Source organism: Nyctereutes procyonoides, unplaced genomic scaffold, assembly GCF_905146905.1.
Source record: "Nyctereutes procyonoides isolate TBG_1078 unplaced genomic scaffold, NYPRO_anot_genome, whole genome shotgun sequence".
NCBI lineage: Eukaryota > Metazoa > Chordata > Mammalia > Carnivora > Canidae > Nyctereutes > Nyctereutes procyonoides.
Window position 1 is genome coordinate 65,735,492 of NW_026575126.1, and position 17,666 is coordinate 65,753,157.

General features: G+C 52.2%; 1 protein-coding gene across 4 annotated transcripts in view; it reads right to left on the minus strand.

Moving 5' to 3' along the window:
• Nucleotides 1-6,875: 6,875 nt before the first annotated feature.
• RNF216 (ring finger protein 216) overlaps nt 6,876-17,666 on the minus strand; it is a 162,844-nt gene continuing 152,053 nt past the window's right edge. For all 4 annotated transcript variants that reach the window (XM_055340350.1, XM_055340351.1, XM_055340349.1 and 1 more), the window contains 2 exons: nt 10,489-10,558; nt 6,876-9,869 (listed from right to left, as the gene is read on the minus strand). In XM_055340350.1, the coding sequence (XP_055196325.1) occupies nt 9,550-9,869; nt 10,489-10,558 (390 nt within the window). In that variant the 3' untranslated portion in view covers nt 6,876-9,549. The remainder of the gene's footprint in view (nt 9,870-10,488; nt 10,559-17,666) is intronic.

The following is a 17,666-nucleotide window of genomic DNA, read 5'->3' on the forward strand; positions in this document are numbered from 1 at the left end:
GGGTTTGCTGATTCTGGGCATCTCCTGTAAGTGGAATCCTACAATCTGTGACTTCTTGGCTCTGCTGCTTTCACCAAGCATCATGTTTTCATCCATTTTGTAGCACGGGTCAGCACTTCTTTTTTTTTTTTTTTTTTTTTTTTTTTATGACCAAATAGTTTTTCATTGCATGGATAGACCACCTTGTATCTGTTCAGCAGTTGATGGACATTAGGATTACTTCCAGTTGGGGGGCGATTATGAATAATAGCTAAATTATCATTGTATTAATACACATCCCAGGGAGCATCTCTGCACCCTGGAAAGCCCAACTCTTGACATCTATGCCTTCAGGACTCCTGTAAAAATCAGCCCATCGTAGCTGGGAGGGCCACTCAGGCTACCCAGCCTGACCCTTCTGTTTTACAGATGGGGAAACAGGCTCCAGCGAGCCGGTGACTTGCCCACCATGACACAGGTGCAAGAACACTCACATTTTCTGATTCCAAAACACAACTCGGCTGATATTTCTGTGGCTCCTGTAGGTCACACCGTGTCTTGGCCTACAGTAGTAGCTCACTTCGTGTCCTGCGGAGCCCCTGCTGAGGTGGGTATTTGGAGGCTCATTTTGCAGATTTTTTCTTCCAACAACGATTTCTGAGCGTCTTGGGCCCTGAGCTGGTGCCAGAGACGCAGAGCCAAGCAGAACGGCACTCCTGGTCCTGCGGGAAGGCCGGCATGGTGGAGAATATTCCATGGCAGGGAATGGGCCCGAGATGGCCAGGGTTTCAGGAGGAGAGGCACACAGAGGACTGGGTCGTGGCTCAGAGTGGGGCAATGGCAGAGCTGGGCAGGAACCGTGTGTCCCCACATCCTTCGGTGATACCCGGCCTCCAGGATGTTCCAGGTTTCCTTTTTGGCCTTGTTCCCCATCAGAGGTGAGAAAGGAGATGTCTGTGGGGGAGGTGTCAGAGTCCCCAGGAGACTGAGGCTGAGCAGGCCAGGAGGACGGCCATGTGGGCAGGGGCACCGTGTAGGCCACGCACTCCATCCCCAGACCCAGGCCTCCCCAGAGCCCCCAATGGGTGGCACCGAAGCCTATTGGGGCTGGGGGACCTTGCATGGTGACTGTGCCAGGCTGGATCTGTTTGTTCCTTGGGGTGGGTCCCCGGGGGCCCTGGGGCAGAGGGCCACCTGGGGGTCTCCATCAGGCCGCAGAGATGCATGTCATCTGCGGAGCACCCTTCCTTTGAGCTGTGGGCACGTGTTTACCTTATAGACAGAGTGACCCTTATAACTCATGTGCTCGTCCATGTGTGCTGCTGGGAAGGGTGAAGCTGCTTTTAGAGACTGGGCCAGGCTGCCTGGTGGAGGCGGGCTTCAAAGCCCCACTTCTGCACTGTGTTCATTTTAATACTGTAACTTTACTTTGTGTTCCAGTTTGGTTTTTCTGCTTGTTTTATGTCATGTATTTTTTTGTAAGTGGCCTCAATCTTGACAGAAATGAGAGACTCTGAGAGAGACTGAGAAAGAGAGAACCAGACTTGGGGCAGAGAAAAGAGAGAATGAAGGCCCTCCCCCAGAAGGCTGTGGCCTTGATCTCTGTGTGGTGACATCCTGGGCACAGGGGGACAGCCCGCCTTTCCCAGGCCGCGAATGCTTGCCCAGGGCTTGGTTCAGGGTAAGCCTGAGTGGCGGTTTATGGTCCTGTCTCTGCTTGGGAGGCGAGGGCTTCTGGCATCGGGGTGGCTTGTCGATGGGCTTGGCCAGGAGGAGCCAGGTGGGTGGCTTCTGCTCAGGACTGGCCTCTTGGAGGTCAGTGTCGTGCTGGACGGAGGCTCTGGCCACAACTGACGAGAGGCCAAGGCAGAGCAGCCCTCGGGGAGGCCATCTGGAGGTTGCAGTCTCAGCCGAACCCCAGCTGAGAGCAGAGCTGCCTGGTTGAGCCCATCAACCTGCAGCACTGTCAGAATCAGCTCCTCTGGGCTTTCCAGGTTGCCACTGTGGGCTGCGTTTATTTGTTTGTTTTAAAGATATTTATTTATTAGAGAAAGAGAGAGAAAGAGAGAGAGAGAGAGAGAGAGAGAGAGAGAGAAAGTAGGGCAGAGGCAGAGGGAGAAGCAGACCCCCTGCTGAGCCTGGAGCCCCATGCTGGACTCCATCCCAGGGCCCTGAGATCATGACCTGAGCCGAAGGCAGACGCTTCGCCGACTGAGCCCCCCAGGCGCCCTTGTGGGCCTGTGGCCTGTGGTTTTTGCAGCAGTGGATGAGAGGCCGGAGGAGCAGGGGGCAGCTGGTTCTGGAGGCGGCAAGGCTTTGCAGGGAGGGGCGGAGGGACAGCGCCTGGACAGCACACATGCAGGGAGTTGCTCCTGGGCACCCAGAAGAACCAGAGGGCCTGAGGGAAGTTTCCCAGGAAGGTCCGAAAAAGGCTGGCCCTTTAGTCCAGCGCTGGGTCCTCCCATGGGCGGGGGCACCAGCTCTTCTCCAGGCTGGCAGACGTGAGCCCCACGGTTTTCCCCTGCTGCCCCGCCTGCCCCTCCACCTGACCTGTAATCAGGGTGGCCCTTGGGGCCTCAGCCCGGGCTGCTGTGGCATCCTCAGGCCTCCAGGACTGGGTCTGCAGTCGGGCACCTTGCTGACAAATGCACTGTCTGGACGGAAGACCTGGGCTCCGCACCTGGCCCTGGAGTGCCCTGGGCCCTACTCCATCGGTGCTGGGACGGGGACTGAGTGTCAGCGTGGGCCTCCTCTCCCTGCAAGTCCCCGCTGGTGCCAGGGTCCCTGGGACTCTCCACACCCTTCCCAGATGTGTTCCCTCCTGTTGGGCTCCCACCCAGAGGCCAAGCAGCGGCCTCCTCCCAAACCTCCTCCCCCAGGACTCTGCCAAGGCCCTGTGGTGACCCCAACATGCAGGTGCTGAAAAATGCAGATTCCTGGGAACCGCCAGAACCACCGGCCCTGCAGCCTCCGTGTGGACGGGCCCCGGGTGAGGAGGACAAGTTGTGAGGTGGCGGCCACAATCTCGACTCCAGACACCGTGATGCCTCCCCAGCGCTTGGGCCACCCCCGCCGTGTCCCCTGCTCCCAGCTGCCTGGCTTTTAGTTACATGTTTCTTGTTGCCCCAGTTGAGTGACAGGCCCAACCCAGGCTCTCTCGCCCCCTCTCAGATGCGTGGGGGATGTGTGCCTGTGATTTCTGCGTGGGGCTCGGTGTAGCCCTGGAGGCATTATGGACGTGGGCAGGTGGGCACAGCTCTCATCATGTGAGAGCCTCCAAGCTCTTCTCTGGCCTTCTCAAATTGTCTCAGCTTGACAAAAAGGTGTTGCAATTATTCCCACTTTGCTTCAAGCAGCAGGCTTCAGTGACCTGCCCAGGGCCCCGCAGGGCTGCACCTGGAGAGCCCACAGGACAGCCTGGGGCCCAGTGCGCCACCCCCACTCAGGGAAGAGGCAGGCCCAGGTGATCCTGGTGACCGTGGTAACAGCCTGTGCTGGCTCCGTGCCCCTCTCATGAGGGTCTTAACTGGCATCATCTAGGGCAAAGCCAAGCCATGGTGGTGATCGGTTCTGGGTGGTCTTTGCCAAGATGTGCTGATGAAGGGAGAGGAAACAAGGACAGGAGTTGTTTCTGACTTAATCCTGAGAGGGAAGAGACGAAGATGAGGTTTTAGGTGGGGCCATGTGCCCCCATGGGTCATGAGAACAAAGAGCAGGCTGGCTGGGATAGCTGTGCACCAGCCTGCAGAAATGTGATCCCAAGAAGAAAAGGTTTTTTAAGCCTGCAGCAAAAGGTTCTAGAAGGATTTAATTAAAAATTGTATTTTGGGGATCCCTGGGTGGCGCAGCGGTTTGGCGCCTGCCTTTGACCCAGGGCGCGATCCTGGAGACCCGGGATCGAATCCCACGTCGGGCTCCTGGTGCATGGAGCCTGCTTCTCCCTCTGCCTGTGTCTCTGCCTCTCTCTCTCTCTCTCTCTGTGTGACTATCATAAATAAATAAAAAAAAATTAAAAAAAATTTGTATTTTGGAAGCTCTTGCTCATATCTTGCTAATGCTCATGATAGGATGCAAACCTGCACATCTGGCTTACTGGTTTTATGATACATTATGTATATCACAGAGCAAAATGATCTGGAAGTAAATGCATCCAAATATTATCAGTTGGGGTGCCTGGTGGCTCAGTTTGTTGAGCGATGCTCGATTTCGGCTCAGGTCATGATCTCAGGGTTGTTGAGACTGGGCCCTGCAATGGGCTCCACCTTTAGTGGGGAGTCTGCTTGCGATTCCCTCTATCTCTCTGTCCCTCCCCTGCTCGTGTGCTAATAAATCTTTTTTTTTTTTTAAAGACTTTATTTATTCACGAGAGACATAGAGAGAGGCAGAGACACAGGCAGAGGGAGAAGCAGGCTCCATGCAGGGAGCCTGACGTGGGACTTGATCCCGGGTCTCCAGGATCAGGCCCTGGGCTGATCACCGCGCCAAACCACTGGGCCACCGGGGCTGCCCTAATGAATCTTTTTTTTTTTTTTTTTAAATATTTTATTTATTTATTCATGAGAGACAGAGAGAGGCAGAGATAGGCAGAGGGAGAAGCAGGCTCCTTGCAAGAAGCCAGATGTGGGACTCAATCCTGGATCCTGGGATCACACCCTGAGAAGGCACTCAATCAGAGTCACCCAGGTGTCCCCCCCCCCCTTTTAAATTTTATTTATTCATGAGACAGAGAGAGGCAGAGGCAGAGAGAGGCATGAAGCAGGCTCATGTAGGGAGTCTAATGCGGGACTTGATCCCAGGAATCCAGGATCACACCCTGAGCTGAAGGCAGAAGCCCAACCACTGAGCCACCCAGGCATCCCTAATAAATAAATATTTTCAGTACTTACTTTTGGGTAAGTTGATCCTTTTCTGTATTTTCAAATTTTTCTATTTTAAAACCTTTTTTAAATTTTATTTTTTTAAATTTTCTTTTTTAAATTTTTTTTTTATTTATTTATGATAGTTACACACACACACACAGAGAGAGAGAGAGAGAGAGAGAGAGAGAGAGAGAGAGAGAGAGAGAGGCAGAGACACAGGCAGAGGGAGAAGCAGGCTCCATGCACTGGGAGCCTGATGTGGGATTCGATCCCGGGTCTCCAGGATCGCGCCCTGGGCCAAAGGCAGGCGCCAAACCGCTGCGCCACCCAGGGATCCCATTTTTTATTTTTTTAAAGATTTTATTTACTCATGAGAGACACAGGGAGGGAGGGGGGTGGGCAGAGATACAGGCAGAGGGAGAAGCAGACTCCATGCAGGGAGCCCGATATGGGACTTGATCCTAGGACTCTGGGATCATGACTGGAGCCAAAGGCAGACACTCAACCGCTGAGCCACTCAGGCATCCCTATTTTAAAACATTTTTGTGAAAAAAAAAACAACAAACATTTATGTGTATACATAAATGTGTATGTAATGTGTATAACATATATCTATCTCTTCAAGGAGAGTAAGTTTGGATGGTACAATTACACATGCATCTGTAAAAAGCAGTTCCCTCTACAGGGAGATGTGTCCATTCAAGCATCTCCATGAGGTCAGATTCCAGGAGACAGGTCTTCGGGTGGCCGACAGACCATGGCAACAAAGATGTGCCCATGAAGGGTGAGGACGCAGCCCAGGACTGGTGGGTTGACACTTTTTTGTCATGGAGTCTGGAGAGCAATCTGGCAAAAGTCATAGAATACATACCCCATTCCTTTTAGGCACAACTCTGCTCCTAGAAAATACATCCTTTGAAACATCCAAGGTGCTCACTGAGGTGTGGAGTGGTGGCAGAAAGTGAGAAGCACCCAAATTTTCCATCAGGATGGCAGAAAGAGAACCAACCAATCAGACTGAGAGGGAGCTCTGTGGTTGTAAAGGGTGGGCGGGGGGGGGGGGGAGCGGGAAGGCAGGTCCCATTTAAAGGTGTGGAATCACTTTTATTTTTTTTTAAGTAGGCTTCACGCTCAATGTGGGGCTTGAACTCACAACCTTGAGATTGAGAGTCACCTGCTCCACGGAGTCAGCCAGATGCCCCTGGAATCACTGTAGTAACAACCAGGGCGGGAGAACCCACAAGTGGGTATGTGCATGGAGCGTGGGGAAGGCAGGAGGAATAGGACCTTGGTTATTTGGGTGGAGTGGAAAATGTGGCAGCAGACAGGGAAAACAGCCACTGCCTTGTTCCTTGCTGGGAGCTTGGGACAAATTGACCAGGGCATGGCTGCAAATATGTAAAATATGGAACATGTACCAGCACAAGGACAGGATGGATGGCATGGACTATTTTGAAGCTGGGAATGCATGTATGTTTTGTCTTGGATTTATTTCAGCATACTTGGGACTCTGTTGGGGAGGGCTGTGCCTGAGGGAGGTGGCTCCAGTTGGCAGCAGGAACTCAACGCTGGCTTCCCTGCTCAGATGCTCCGCTCTCAGGAGCTTTGTCTCCTGGTCCTGGAGGGAAGACGACGTGCTTCCTCCCATCCTTTGCTGGGTCCAGCCTCTGCAGGTAGCTTTCCAGGCTAGTCAGTGGCTTGCGGCCCAGACCTGGAAGAGGGGCTGAACACACTTTCTGGAAGGGGCCTCTGTGCCAAAAAACAAACCCCCTCCCTTTGTGCTCAATTGTGCCTTGGTAGCCAACCAAGCAGGGTCAGTGTGACACATTACCCGATCTTCCTTCTGGGAACAAGGGACAGGAGTCTCACTTCTCCCCACAGGGCCAGGTGTTCAGGGACAGGACCAGTAATTCTCCAGCAGCAGCCAGCATCTGCTACTGGGGAGCAGTGGCCTCACAGACCCAAGCACTCCCCTGTAATCCTGTGGGGATGGTGGGCCTGCTGGTGCCATGTGGACAGAGGAGACTGGAGGGAACGTAGTGCACAAACATTTATTTACAAAAAGTCCAAGTTACATATGATACAGGCTTTTTACACACAGTAGTTTAAACAGAATTATTTGGATGTATTTTACTACCAGAAGGTACAGAAAAAAATTTAATAAACTAATCACTTTTGCTATTTTTATACAAAGTGACAAGTCATGCATTTTTTTTTTTTTTAAGTTTTAAAACCTTTGCTAAGTGCAAATACTAGATTCCTCTCTCCAGTTTAAGGCAAGTAGAACAGGACTGTCGCTGGGCAGTCTCTGGCTTGGGGAAGCAAACACGGTGGCCCAGGGGGTGTGCCAGGCTGCCTCTGGGATTCCTGCCTCTTCCCCAACACTGGTTGGTCTCTGTGGGTTTTCTCTCCTCACACCTTGCAGCCCCTTGCTGGCTTGTTTGGGGACCACCGTTCCCTCTCTCCCAAGTGGTCTCTAGTGCAGGCTTCTCAAGAAGCCCGGGGGTCCTCTGGGACACAGGCACCCAGAGGGTCACTTTGCAGACAGGTGGGACCTCATGCTAGTGTCAGGACTCAGGGCAACGACTTCGACCCAAATAGCAACTGTGCTGCTGCAGACTTGGGAGCCGCTCTACAGTCCAGCACAAGGAGGGACATTAGAAACTGGGTGCCCTCAGTTCCCTAGCAGCTGTGCATGGCTAGAAACATCCAGAATTCATCTCAAAGAAAAAGTCCTCAGTTCAGCCTTGGGGGCAAACCAATTATTCTGATCCCTTCCCTCTTGTGCTGGGGGGAATCCTGCCAAGTTCTAGGGGACTTGCTGGATGGCAGTGTCAAGAGGTATGCCACCCACCTGGGGCCTGTCCTATTAGATGCCCAAAGCACTCCGCAAAGCCTGGTGCTCTGGTTGCAGGGGCCCAGGAGATTCTGGTGTGTCTATTTGGTGGGACATCTGCTGAAAGCTCACCACTCTGAGACCCTCCCTTGGGGATGCACAGGGACCAAGCTATAAAGGGACTTCAGTCCTGTCACCATACCCTGCAGTGCACCCCCCACCAGGGCTCTCCCAGGGCATTGCCCCTCTTTGTGTGTCCCACCCCCCAAATCCAGAGAACTCTGCAAAGCCCTCCCTTGGAGAAAAAGCAGAAGGAAGAGCAGACAACTTAGCAGGTTTCTCCCCATTTTAATCCTTGAAATCCATTAGAGTGATGGCAGCAGGTGCCCATGCACAAGAATGCACGGTCCTGGGCATGGCCCTCCGAGATGGGGGGTTTGGCCATTAGGCTCACCCTTTTGAGGTCTGTGTAGACACACTAGGAACAGCCATCAGGTATAGCAAGTGAAAGAGGCTGACACTGGGCAACCAGGCAGGGTCACTCCTGTGGAGGGCTCTGCTCTGCACAGCGGGTGTTAACATGGGATGGAGCCTTGGGTGGGCTGGGGCTGCCCAGGAAAAGATGAGTGGTAAGGGGCAGGGATCCCCCCATGCCGACCCAGAGCTAGACTCACCTGACCTCGGGCAAGGGTGGCTCCATAGGTGGGTGCTGGTTATAGTCTGGGTCCTCTGTTCCTCTGTGGAAACCCGTAGCTACCACCAAACCTCAGGGGAGAAGCTGCTCATTACCTGGTTGGTGGTAAAGAAGGCTTCCCAACAATTGGGCTGCCTGGGAGAGCCACTAAGCCTGTCACTGGCGCCTTGAAAGGACCTTCTGTTTGGCAAGATTCAGGACCATCCCGCTCTCATCGGCTGCCTGGCATGGGGTAACAGATTTGACTTTCCAGAGACTGAACGAGAGAAACTCTAGTAGGCCACAGAAAACCCAGTAAGTTCAAAGTGAGTAAACAGCAAATATTTCTTTAAACTACAGAACAGAACTGATAGCATGAGATGGCTCTCTGTGGTCTCATCTGAGTGGGCCAAAGACAAGAGAGACCTGAATAGTTAACGGTGGCAGCAGCCTGGGGTTCTGAATTTGGGGGATAGAGTCTGCAGCTTCCCCACCCTGAGCAGTGCTCCCAGGCCTGGGGACATGGCTCTGCCACCACCTCACTGGGATCAACTGGCTTGGAGCAGCAGGGGGCATCTCACTCTGGGTGGGCAGCAGCACTGGGGCAGGGGTGGGGGGATGGGCTGCAGTGTTGGGGTGGGGGTGGGGCAAGAACCCAGCCTTCATGACCTGGTTCAGATGGCTAAGCTTTCTCCAAACTCCCAACTCCCTCCAACTGCTGCTTCAGCTTTATCACACCTCAGACTGTGCTGCGGTAAGGAAGGCCTACATGGTTAACTGAGAGATGTGTGGGTCTGCCAGGGGGAAGGGACAGACACAAGTACTTCCCCCATCTGTCTGTAGGGATGGGATTGGTAGAGCAGAGAAGGGCTACCTCATGGTGAGGGTCCCTGCACTGCCACTCAGACAGAACTCTCTAGGGAGGCCCCAATGTCCCCTTTATCTCTGGCCTAGCCAGTGCCAGACATCCTTTTATAAGTACCTGAGGGCACCCGCCTGCTGGCCGCTCTTCAAGGGACAGTGCCCCTTCCCAGGAAGGAGCAGGAAAAAAACCCAGCCTATCCTTTTGAGAGCTAAGCACATCATCCCTACTCAGAAGGCATGGCCTTGGGGGTGAGGTGGGGATCTAGGGAACCCCTGGCCCTGCACAGTCTGGGCTGCTCAGCGGTGGGGCTCCTGGGAGGCAGCGGGGAGCAAAGCTGTCAGAAGCGATGCCGTGGCTGGGGGCCAAAGTGCATAGGCAGGTTGTGCTCCAGAGGCATATGGACGGGAGCAAAGTCGTAGTTGACACGCACATTGGGCAGAGGGGGCACGTAGGGGGCTGGGACGGGGCCCATGTTGAGAGGGAAGTTGTTGAACATGGGCCGGACAGGTGGCAGGGGGAAGGGCGGATGCACGAAGGCATAGGGGGGGATCTGTGGTTGGTGCAGGTTCTGTGGGACAGGCCTCGGCAGGGCTTCAATCCTCTGGACTTTCTCTGGAGGCTTCTCCAAGGGGGGCCCGATGCGTTTGAAGGTGTTCTCTGAACAGGAGATGGGATTTAGTAGAGAAAACAAAACCAACTGTGCTTGCATGCAAGTTGGGAGCAGGGCTGCATATCCTGACCTCAATCCCACCTCTCCCAAGTTGAGAGCCCAGAGCATGAGCCCAGGCCAGGCATATCTGACCTATGGACACAGGAGAGGTGCCCAGGCCATCGTAAGGCTGATTAGTGTGTGTGTGTGCACCAACCCCCTCAGCTGGCCAAGTGCTCACTCAGGGATCACCCTGGAAGGTGGCAGATTCTATGAGGGACTTTCCTTCAGAGCCAGGACCTGGGTGCCACTCCCAGAAATCCCACTTCATTCTTTTGTGACGTCAGAGAGGCCAGGGTGGGCCTATGGTCTTTTTAGTCTAGTTTGGGTTCTATGTCCTTAGCTCAAACCCACCCCTGGGGACCTCCTGACCACCAAGGGGATATGGGAACTCTCCTATGCTTTCACAGCCTCTACCATATGGAGTTGGATGGATGCCTGGGCAGATCGTGTCTCAATCCACCTGAAGGCCAGCACTCCCTGGGTGAAGGGCCAGCTGTGGAGCCTGTCCCCCGCCCCCTAAACACAGAGCACTGGGCACTGGGCCCAAGCTGGGGAAGCGCTTGCCTCCATTCTTTCTCTTCTGCTCCTCTTCAGCCTCCTTCTGGATCTCCTCAATTAGCTTCTCATCGTCTTCCTAGAAGAAAAGCAACAAGATGGTGAGCTTGCTCCAACCAGTTCCATGCAGTGCGGAGACCCCACTGGGACCCGGGGGAGGCCGGCTTGTTCCGGTCAACACACTACTCATTCCCAGACCCCGAGGGTCTCCTTCCTTCATCAGTGGATGATGCTCCCATGAGGAAGCCCACCTGAAAGGCCTGGCTCAGAAGTGGGACTGTATATGGTGGTGGCTGCCTGGGGGAGGGGCAAGAGCCTGCTTTGTTCCCTAGGTGTAAAGTAAACAGAGGAAGGCCTTTCTGCAGCTCAAGGTGGGCAGGTGTGGGAAGGGGGTGGCTCTGGGGTGGGCAGGGACTGAGGAGTTTCAGAACCAGAGTCTAGGAACTCTGAGCAAGACACCCTTTTGGGCAAAGCCCAACAGTCTTCCTGATTCCCTGAACTCAGGTAGACAAATGTCTACTCAGGCCACCTGAGCCCTGAAGCTGGTCTTTAGTTTCTACACGGCTAGTGGGCTGTAGAAGGAATTGCGTTCTGCCAGTGGAATGGTGGTCGGGGGCTGGGGCCTGTGTGTGGGAGGAAGGGCACTGCAGTTTAAGAGCATGATGAACGGAGTGGAACATAACCAACTATGTGGATCTGAACTAAATGACAGGTGGGCTTGTTTCCTGGGGTGTTCCAGCTGCTTCTTCAGGAGTTAGGAACAGTCAAGCTGGGGAGAAGTGTGAGGAGGGCACTAGTGCCCAGGATGGGGGCAGGAGGCACAGAGGAAGTTCCAGTACTTGAGGAGGTGCTTCCTAGACAAGGCACTGGAGTCTCCCCACACACAGGTGTGTCCTGGGCTGGAACAGTTTCAGTGATAGCTTTGGATTTTTCACACTGATCTGAGGCTCTGAGCAACTGATGGCATCCAGGGAACTTCTGAGATGTGAATGGAAGACCACAGAAGAGGGCATGTGAGCTGGAGGAGCACCCTCCCTGGACCAGCAGAAAGCGTAGCAGCCCTACCTGAGCGATGGACTGTCTGGATGTTTACTCAGCAAGTTATTAATGTCACCACCAAGACAGCAGTCAGTGATTTCACCATAGAGGTGTGAATCTTGGGGATTTCAAGAGTCAGGACTATCCTTCAATTAGTATGTATTGGACACCTGCTAGTGCTAGACACTATTCTAAGTTTATTGGTTAAACTTCTGATCAACAATGAGACTAAGTCACGCTGATGGAATCAACAAATAGTTATGTAATATATTCCCCTTGTTTGGTAGACAAAAGAACTTAGGATATAGTCACTGGAGGCTGTGGGCTCAGGGGGCAATAGTTGAGAGGCCCTGTTAAATTCGCTAACATCCTCCCTCCCTCAGGTGCCAAATGACAGACCAAACTTACTGGTCTCAAGATTCTTTTCACATTCTTTCTAACATCTGGAAATTCTTAACATACAACTGAATCTTTCTCAGCCTCACCCTGCCAGGTGTTCTGAGCCAAGCAAGAGGAAGAGGAGAGAGCTGCTGAGTGCTTATACACATCAGAGAAGTGCTTGCTGGGTGGAACCTTCAAAGGTGCCATGTCTGTTTCCCAGATAACACATGCAAATTCTCCATTAAAAATCCCAAGACATGGTCATCTAGCCTCTCTGTGAATACTCCAGATGGAACAGATTCCTCTACAAAGGAACCACTAAGCCAACTGACGGAAAGGCTCTGGTAACTCAGTGTAGTTTGACACAGTCTGCAGGTCTCCATGTGGATGTAAAGATACATTCTACCAATTATCTAGAGAAGGAGCTGATGAACCTCATTTTTTTTTAAAAAGATTTTATTTATTCATGAGACACACACAGAGAGGCAGAGACACAGGCAGAGGGAGAAGTAGGCTCCATGCAAGGAGCCTGACATGGGACTCGATCCTAGGACCCTGGAATCATGACCTGAGTCGAAGGCAGATGCCCAACCACTGAGCCACCCAGGTGTCCCCAAACCTCTTTGTTGCCAGTGGAAGGTCCAGGAAAAAAGGATTTTTAATCTAAGAAAAAAAAAAAGTACTGATCCAGAAAACTGTCCAGTAGAAGAGCAGGGGCTCTGTGGTACCTCCAACTAAGCGAATCTCGGTATCTCATCTACAAAATGGGCAGTTGTAAAGACGGAATGAACTCAAGTATGTAAAGGACTTGTCACGGAGCACTCACTACTAAAGGCAGGAAAGTAATGTAAAACCCAGAAATAAAGATTTTAGAAAGATGCGAAGTTTCAGGAAAAGTGGTAGAGACTGGGGGATACCTCTAACACTTGTCCCTATGGCTTTTTCGTGGGGCAGGCGATGCGCTTCCTGACAATTAGGGGCACTAAGTAAACTGTCAGTTGCAGCTAGAGTAAGGGTCAGATGGTTCAGATTTCAACTTCCTCCAACTGCCTGGAGTCACAGGACACTGTTTAGAAACTAAGAATGCAAATGCTTTCAATATTTGTATTTTTAAATTCAGGTTTTGTTAGACTCTACGGGGAAGATTTCTTACTTCATTTGGGGTGGAGGTTCCTTCCCAAACAGTTTCTCTTAAGCATTTATTTTTATTTTTATTTTTTTCTCTTAAGCATTTAAAGCTCCTCAAGTCAAGGGTGAAGGCAGACTGGATCATACATATACTTTAAAAATGGCAAATCTTACTTTATACGTATTTTACTGTGATTTAAAAAAAAATAACGTGGAACACCTAGGTGGCTCAGCAGGTTGACTGTCTGCCTTCAGCTCAGGGCATGATCCTGGGATCCAGGATCGAGTCCCGCATCAGGCTCCCCCTGCAGGGAGCCTGCTTCTCCCTCTGCCTATGTCTCTGCCTCTCTGTGTCTCTTATGCACGAATCAATAAAATCTTTAAAAAAAACAACATTAACAAAAAGAGTTAATGAGACAAGCTTTAGAGTTGAATGAGATTAAAAAAAAAATGAAGACTGGTCCCCTTAGTTTGGGCTGAGGGACAGATGGGCTCTCGAGGCCTTTCTGGAGGGGAATTCCCTTGGGTAACATTCTAAGTACACCAAGTGTCATCATTCACAGTGAACCAGGACATTTATGAAAAAGGCTTGCCACTCTGCAAATCTAGGACACACCAAGGCTGCTGGAAGTGGGGAACAATAGAAGGAAAGCAGATGAGAGAGCCGGGCATGGGAGCCAGGTCAGCGAAGTACCTGACCTCCAGCACCCCCGGAAGGGGCTGAGTCACCCACAGGAAATCCAGGCGTGCTGGAGCGGCTGGCCACCACAGGTCTTATCTTAAAGTAGCACTGGCTTCCTAGCGGACAGGCAGCTGGCGTGATAGGAAGAGCTCCAGTTCTAAGGCTCCACAGAGCTGGGCTGGGTGACCCTATTACACTCCACAATCTGACATGGAACCCATTCACAGGTTTGCTGTGAGAAGCAAATGATCTTTTACAAAGGGCCAGGCACAGCGGCCGCAAAGCTCACATTTATTGAGGGCTATGTCCCAGCTCCTGTTGTAAGCACTTCACAGAGATGAATCTTCATAACAATTCCACCAGTTAGGTCCTATTAATTAACCTCTATATTACAGACAGGGAAAGAGAGACACAGTGAGGTTCAAATCCAGGCCTTTCACTCTTGAGGCCTGAGCTCTTAACCACATAAACCACAGGTTTCTGAACTGGAGCTTCTGGAGCAGGGACTGCAGGGCCCCTGGAACTCTGCCTGCCCTGCCCCAAGCACTGTCAGAGGGCCTGCCTTGTTCTAGAATAAGTGCATCTTAACCTCCTTGAAATACAAGAGGGTTCCTTTCTCTGGGATGGGCAGAACTCCGAAATCTCTTTTCCACTAAATACAACAAGAGAATAGGGCGAAACAAACACCTCCATTCAAGACGACAAACAGCCAACACAGCAGAGAAGGGGGTCATTTCCCTGGAAATTTTTAGGGAATTCTTTTCTTGGTCAGCTCACCCACAAGTGAACATATCCCTTAAAAAAGATCCATTCGGGGTAGCCTCGGTGGCGCAGCAGTTTAGAGCCGCCTGCAGCCCAGGTTGTGGTCCTGGAGACCTGGGATGGAGTCCCACGTTGGGCTCCCTGCATGGAGCCTGCTTCTCCCTCTGCCTGTGTCTCTGCCTCTCTCTCTCTCTGTGTGTGTGTCTCTCATGAATAAGTAAATAAAATCTTAAAAAAGAAAAAAAAGAAAAAAAAAAAGATCCATTTGATGGCCTCTGACTGGCTTCCCCTGGCACCTGGCCTTTGAGACAAAGCCAGCACATCTTCTCACCCAGACAGAGCCCACAAACCTTACTTCCTGAGCCAGGAACCCAAGGTGCAGGCCAGGCTCTACTGCTGAGGCCCAAGAGGCCCTACTGGCTCATGGTGGTGGGCTCCCTGTTGCCTCTGTTGGGGCTACTGTTCTCAGCTCATCTCCAGAGCAGGAACACACACTTTCTTGCGAGACTACCAACTTACTTGCATATCAGTGTCTCACGGAATTCTCTCTTTCTGCCACGAAAGACCAGTGTTTTGATTCTCATACACATTAAAGCAATTTTTTAGGGAAAAAAAAAGTTTAACAGAACACATAAAAAAAAAAAAATCCCCAGTAACTTCTCCCCAGAGAGAACTCCTGGGAATGTCTTAGCCCACTTCCCTCTGGATGTGTTTGTGTCCCCACCTCACTCAGAACTGCACCCCTCCCTGGCCCGGCTCTCTTCTGGAAGGCTGTGCTCTGCACACTCAGGTCCCACTCCTCATGTGTCCTATGCTAGTTCACGTGTACACGCTAAGTGTCTCTCCCAGGCACGAGGGGCTGACAAAGATTTTATCTAGAGGAAATAGGCTCTGAGATGCAGTTGCATGCTGAAGATCATGGAGTTGTGAGAAGTGAAACTGAGACCAGCACAGAGCCTGCTGCTCCTTCTGGCAGCCCCCAGGGTACCTGGGCAGCTCTGAACTCTGCAGGCACCAGAGGCTACTCTGCCCTCCACAGGGTTGGGGGCCAAACTGGACTGTCTCGAGGCCCAAGCTCCCCCTTCACACCCTGCCCAACTGGGCCGGTCTGACTGTGGGAAGAACAAATGGTTCTGTTGGTAGTCACCACACTGGACACCCCAAGAGGCCCACTGAATGGCCACTGAGGCTGATACGTTCCCCAGCGCTCCTCCATCTGGCCTTTGGGATGGGCTTTAATAAGATCCAGTAAGCCTGGATAACTTCCATTCTGTGGGCGTCTGGCCCCTCCTAATCTTGGTGAAAATTTTCACACAGATCCATGGAATGTATATATAAGCAAGACTAGGCTGAAAGAGGAGGGAGCAGATACCAGTCAGCGGTCAAGATGTCCCAGGATGGGAGACATGGATCTCAAAAAACCAAGTATAACAGACTACCAGGCCAGGGTCCAAGAGAATCACCTACGCGATTTCTATTGCAACCCATGGCCACCCTGGGAGGGGAACCCACAGACCACAATCAGATGCAACGAAGACTGTGAAGGAAGCAGGCACAGCACCCACAGTGGGCCAGTGCTCTCCAAACGCAGTGCCGAGGATAAAGGAATACAGCAGAATGGGGTGTGGAGGCTCACTGCCCCGCAGTTCTGGAGAATGCCTTAAAGGAAGAAATGAGTGGATTGTGACTTAACAGGAAGGAGGTTCTATTTCCTCTCCCTGAAGTCCTTTGAGCTCAGCAGGACACAAAGTGTTGGCCTGATTCGGAGGACTTGGACACGCCTGCTTCACATGGAGGTGGTGGGGAGCATGGCAGGGCACGAGATTGATGGCCGGGGCCAGGCTTCCCCAAAACACAGACTCAGCACGGCAGTGGCTGGCAGGAAGGGAGGCAGAGTCCACCAGAGAGGTTTTAATTAAGAAAAAATGGCCCAAACCCTGACTCTGTAATCTGCCCCTCAACAAGGATGCTCTGCAGCTCCCCGTGAGCAGCAGGGTCTGGACAGGATGAAGTGGAGAAGCTGCAAATGGTTCGAGGAGAAAGAGGTTTCTGCCAATCAGATGCTGACAATAATTGCCAGCACAGGCTGAAGGGCCTTAAAATAGACATGTGAGCACTTCGCCCCAGGCTGCTTTGCCAAAGCTTTGAAAAGTCCCTTTGAGCCCGTTTTCTTCACCATTTCTGATCACCATGGCTGGCCAGCCGCTTGCCTGCTGTCCAGCCTCCTGTGACCACGGAAGAAGGATGGGTGACTTTTCTTCTTCATTTAACTTTTCCTCCCCTTAAAAAGGTGATGGGGAGTTCCAAGTCAACTGCTGCTTCCCTCCTGCAATTTTGGGGGTGGAGTTGGGGCTAGGATCCAGGTCATGTGTGGCCACAGCTGTTGTTAATAAACTTGCAATGATTTCATAAAAGGCTTCCAAAGGGCTGAGGATTTAGTTTCAAATTATTCCCAGATCGGCTGCAGATCTCTAAGGAACACCAGACACTACCCCCAGCTCCAGCTGTCCCCCTGCAACAGGAAATTGGGGGGAGGAGGGTGAAGCACAGCCCGCAGTGGCACATGCTGTGCAGCTGGGATCTGGAATGGCCCAGTGGGGGGCTGGCTGGACAACGGGCTGGGGAGGAGCAGGGACAGCCAGGCTCTTGGATGGCCTCTGCAGCTATCTCCTCAGGTCAGAGGCCTGATACCCAAAAACCTTTCCATTTAGAGTTCCCTACAGGGACCTGGAGGCAGTGTGGAATGTGGCCATGTTTTGAGTCCTATCAGGGTCAAGTGCTCAGCCTGGTACCTGCGGGCATTCACTGAAGATGACACATATCTACATGCTGTATTTATTAGACTGAGCCATGCTGCCACCCTGGGTAAAGTCCTCAGGGACACCTAAACCTGATTAAGGTTTGGAGATGCCAGTCGCCCCCCTTCTACCATCAGCAACTCACTCAATGGGGAGAGGGTCCAACAACAGTCCTACCCCTCTGTGGAGGCCCAGCCGGATCACTGGGCTCAGTACCTACTGGTGAATTGCCAAATTTGTGACCTGTCGCTCCAGGGTGTGGATGGAGACTTCTGGAGTATAAGGAACTGACATCTGGTCCAAGACCTGGGCCTGTGTCTCACTTTTACCATGTCACCCGAATCCTGTTTTCTTCATCTGCAGACTGGAAAATTGGTCCTGCCCCCATGTTGTAACAG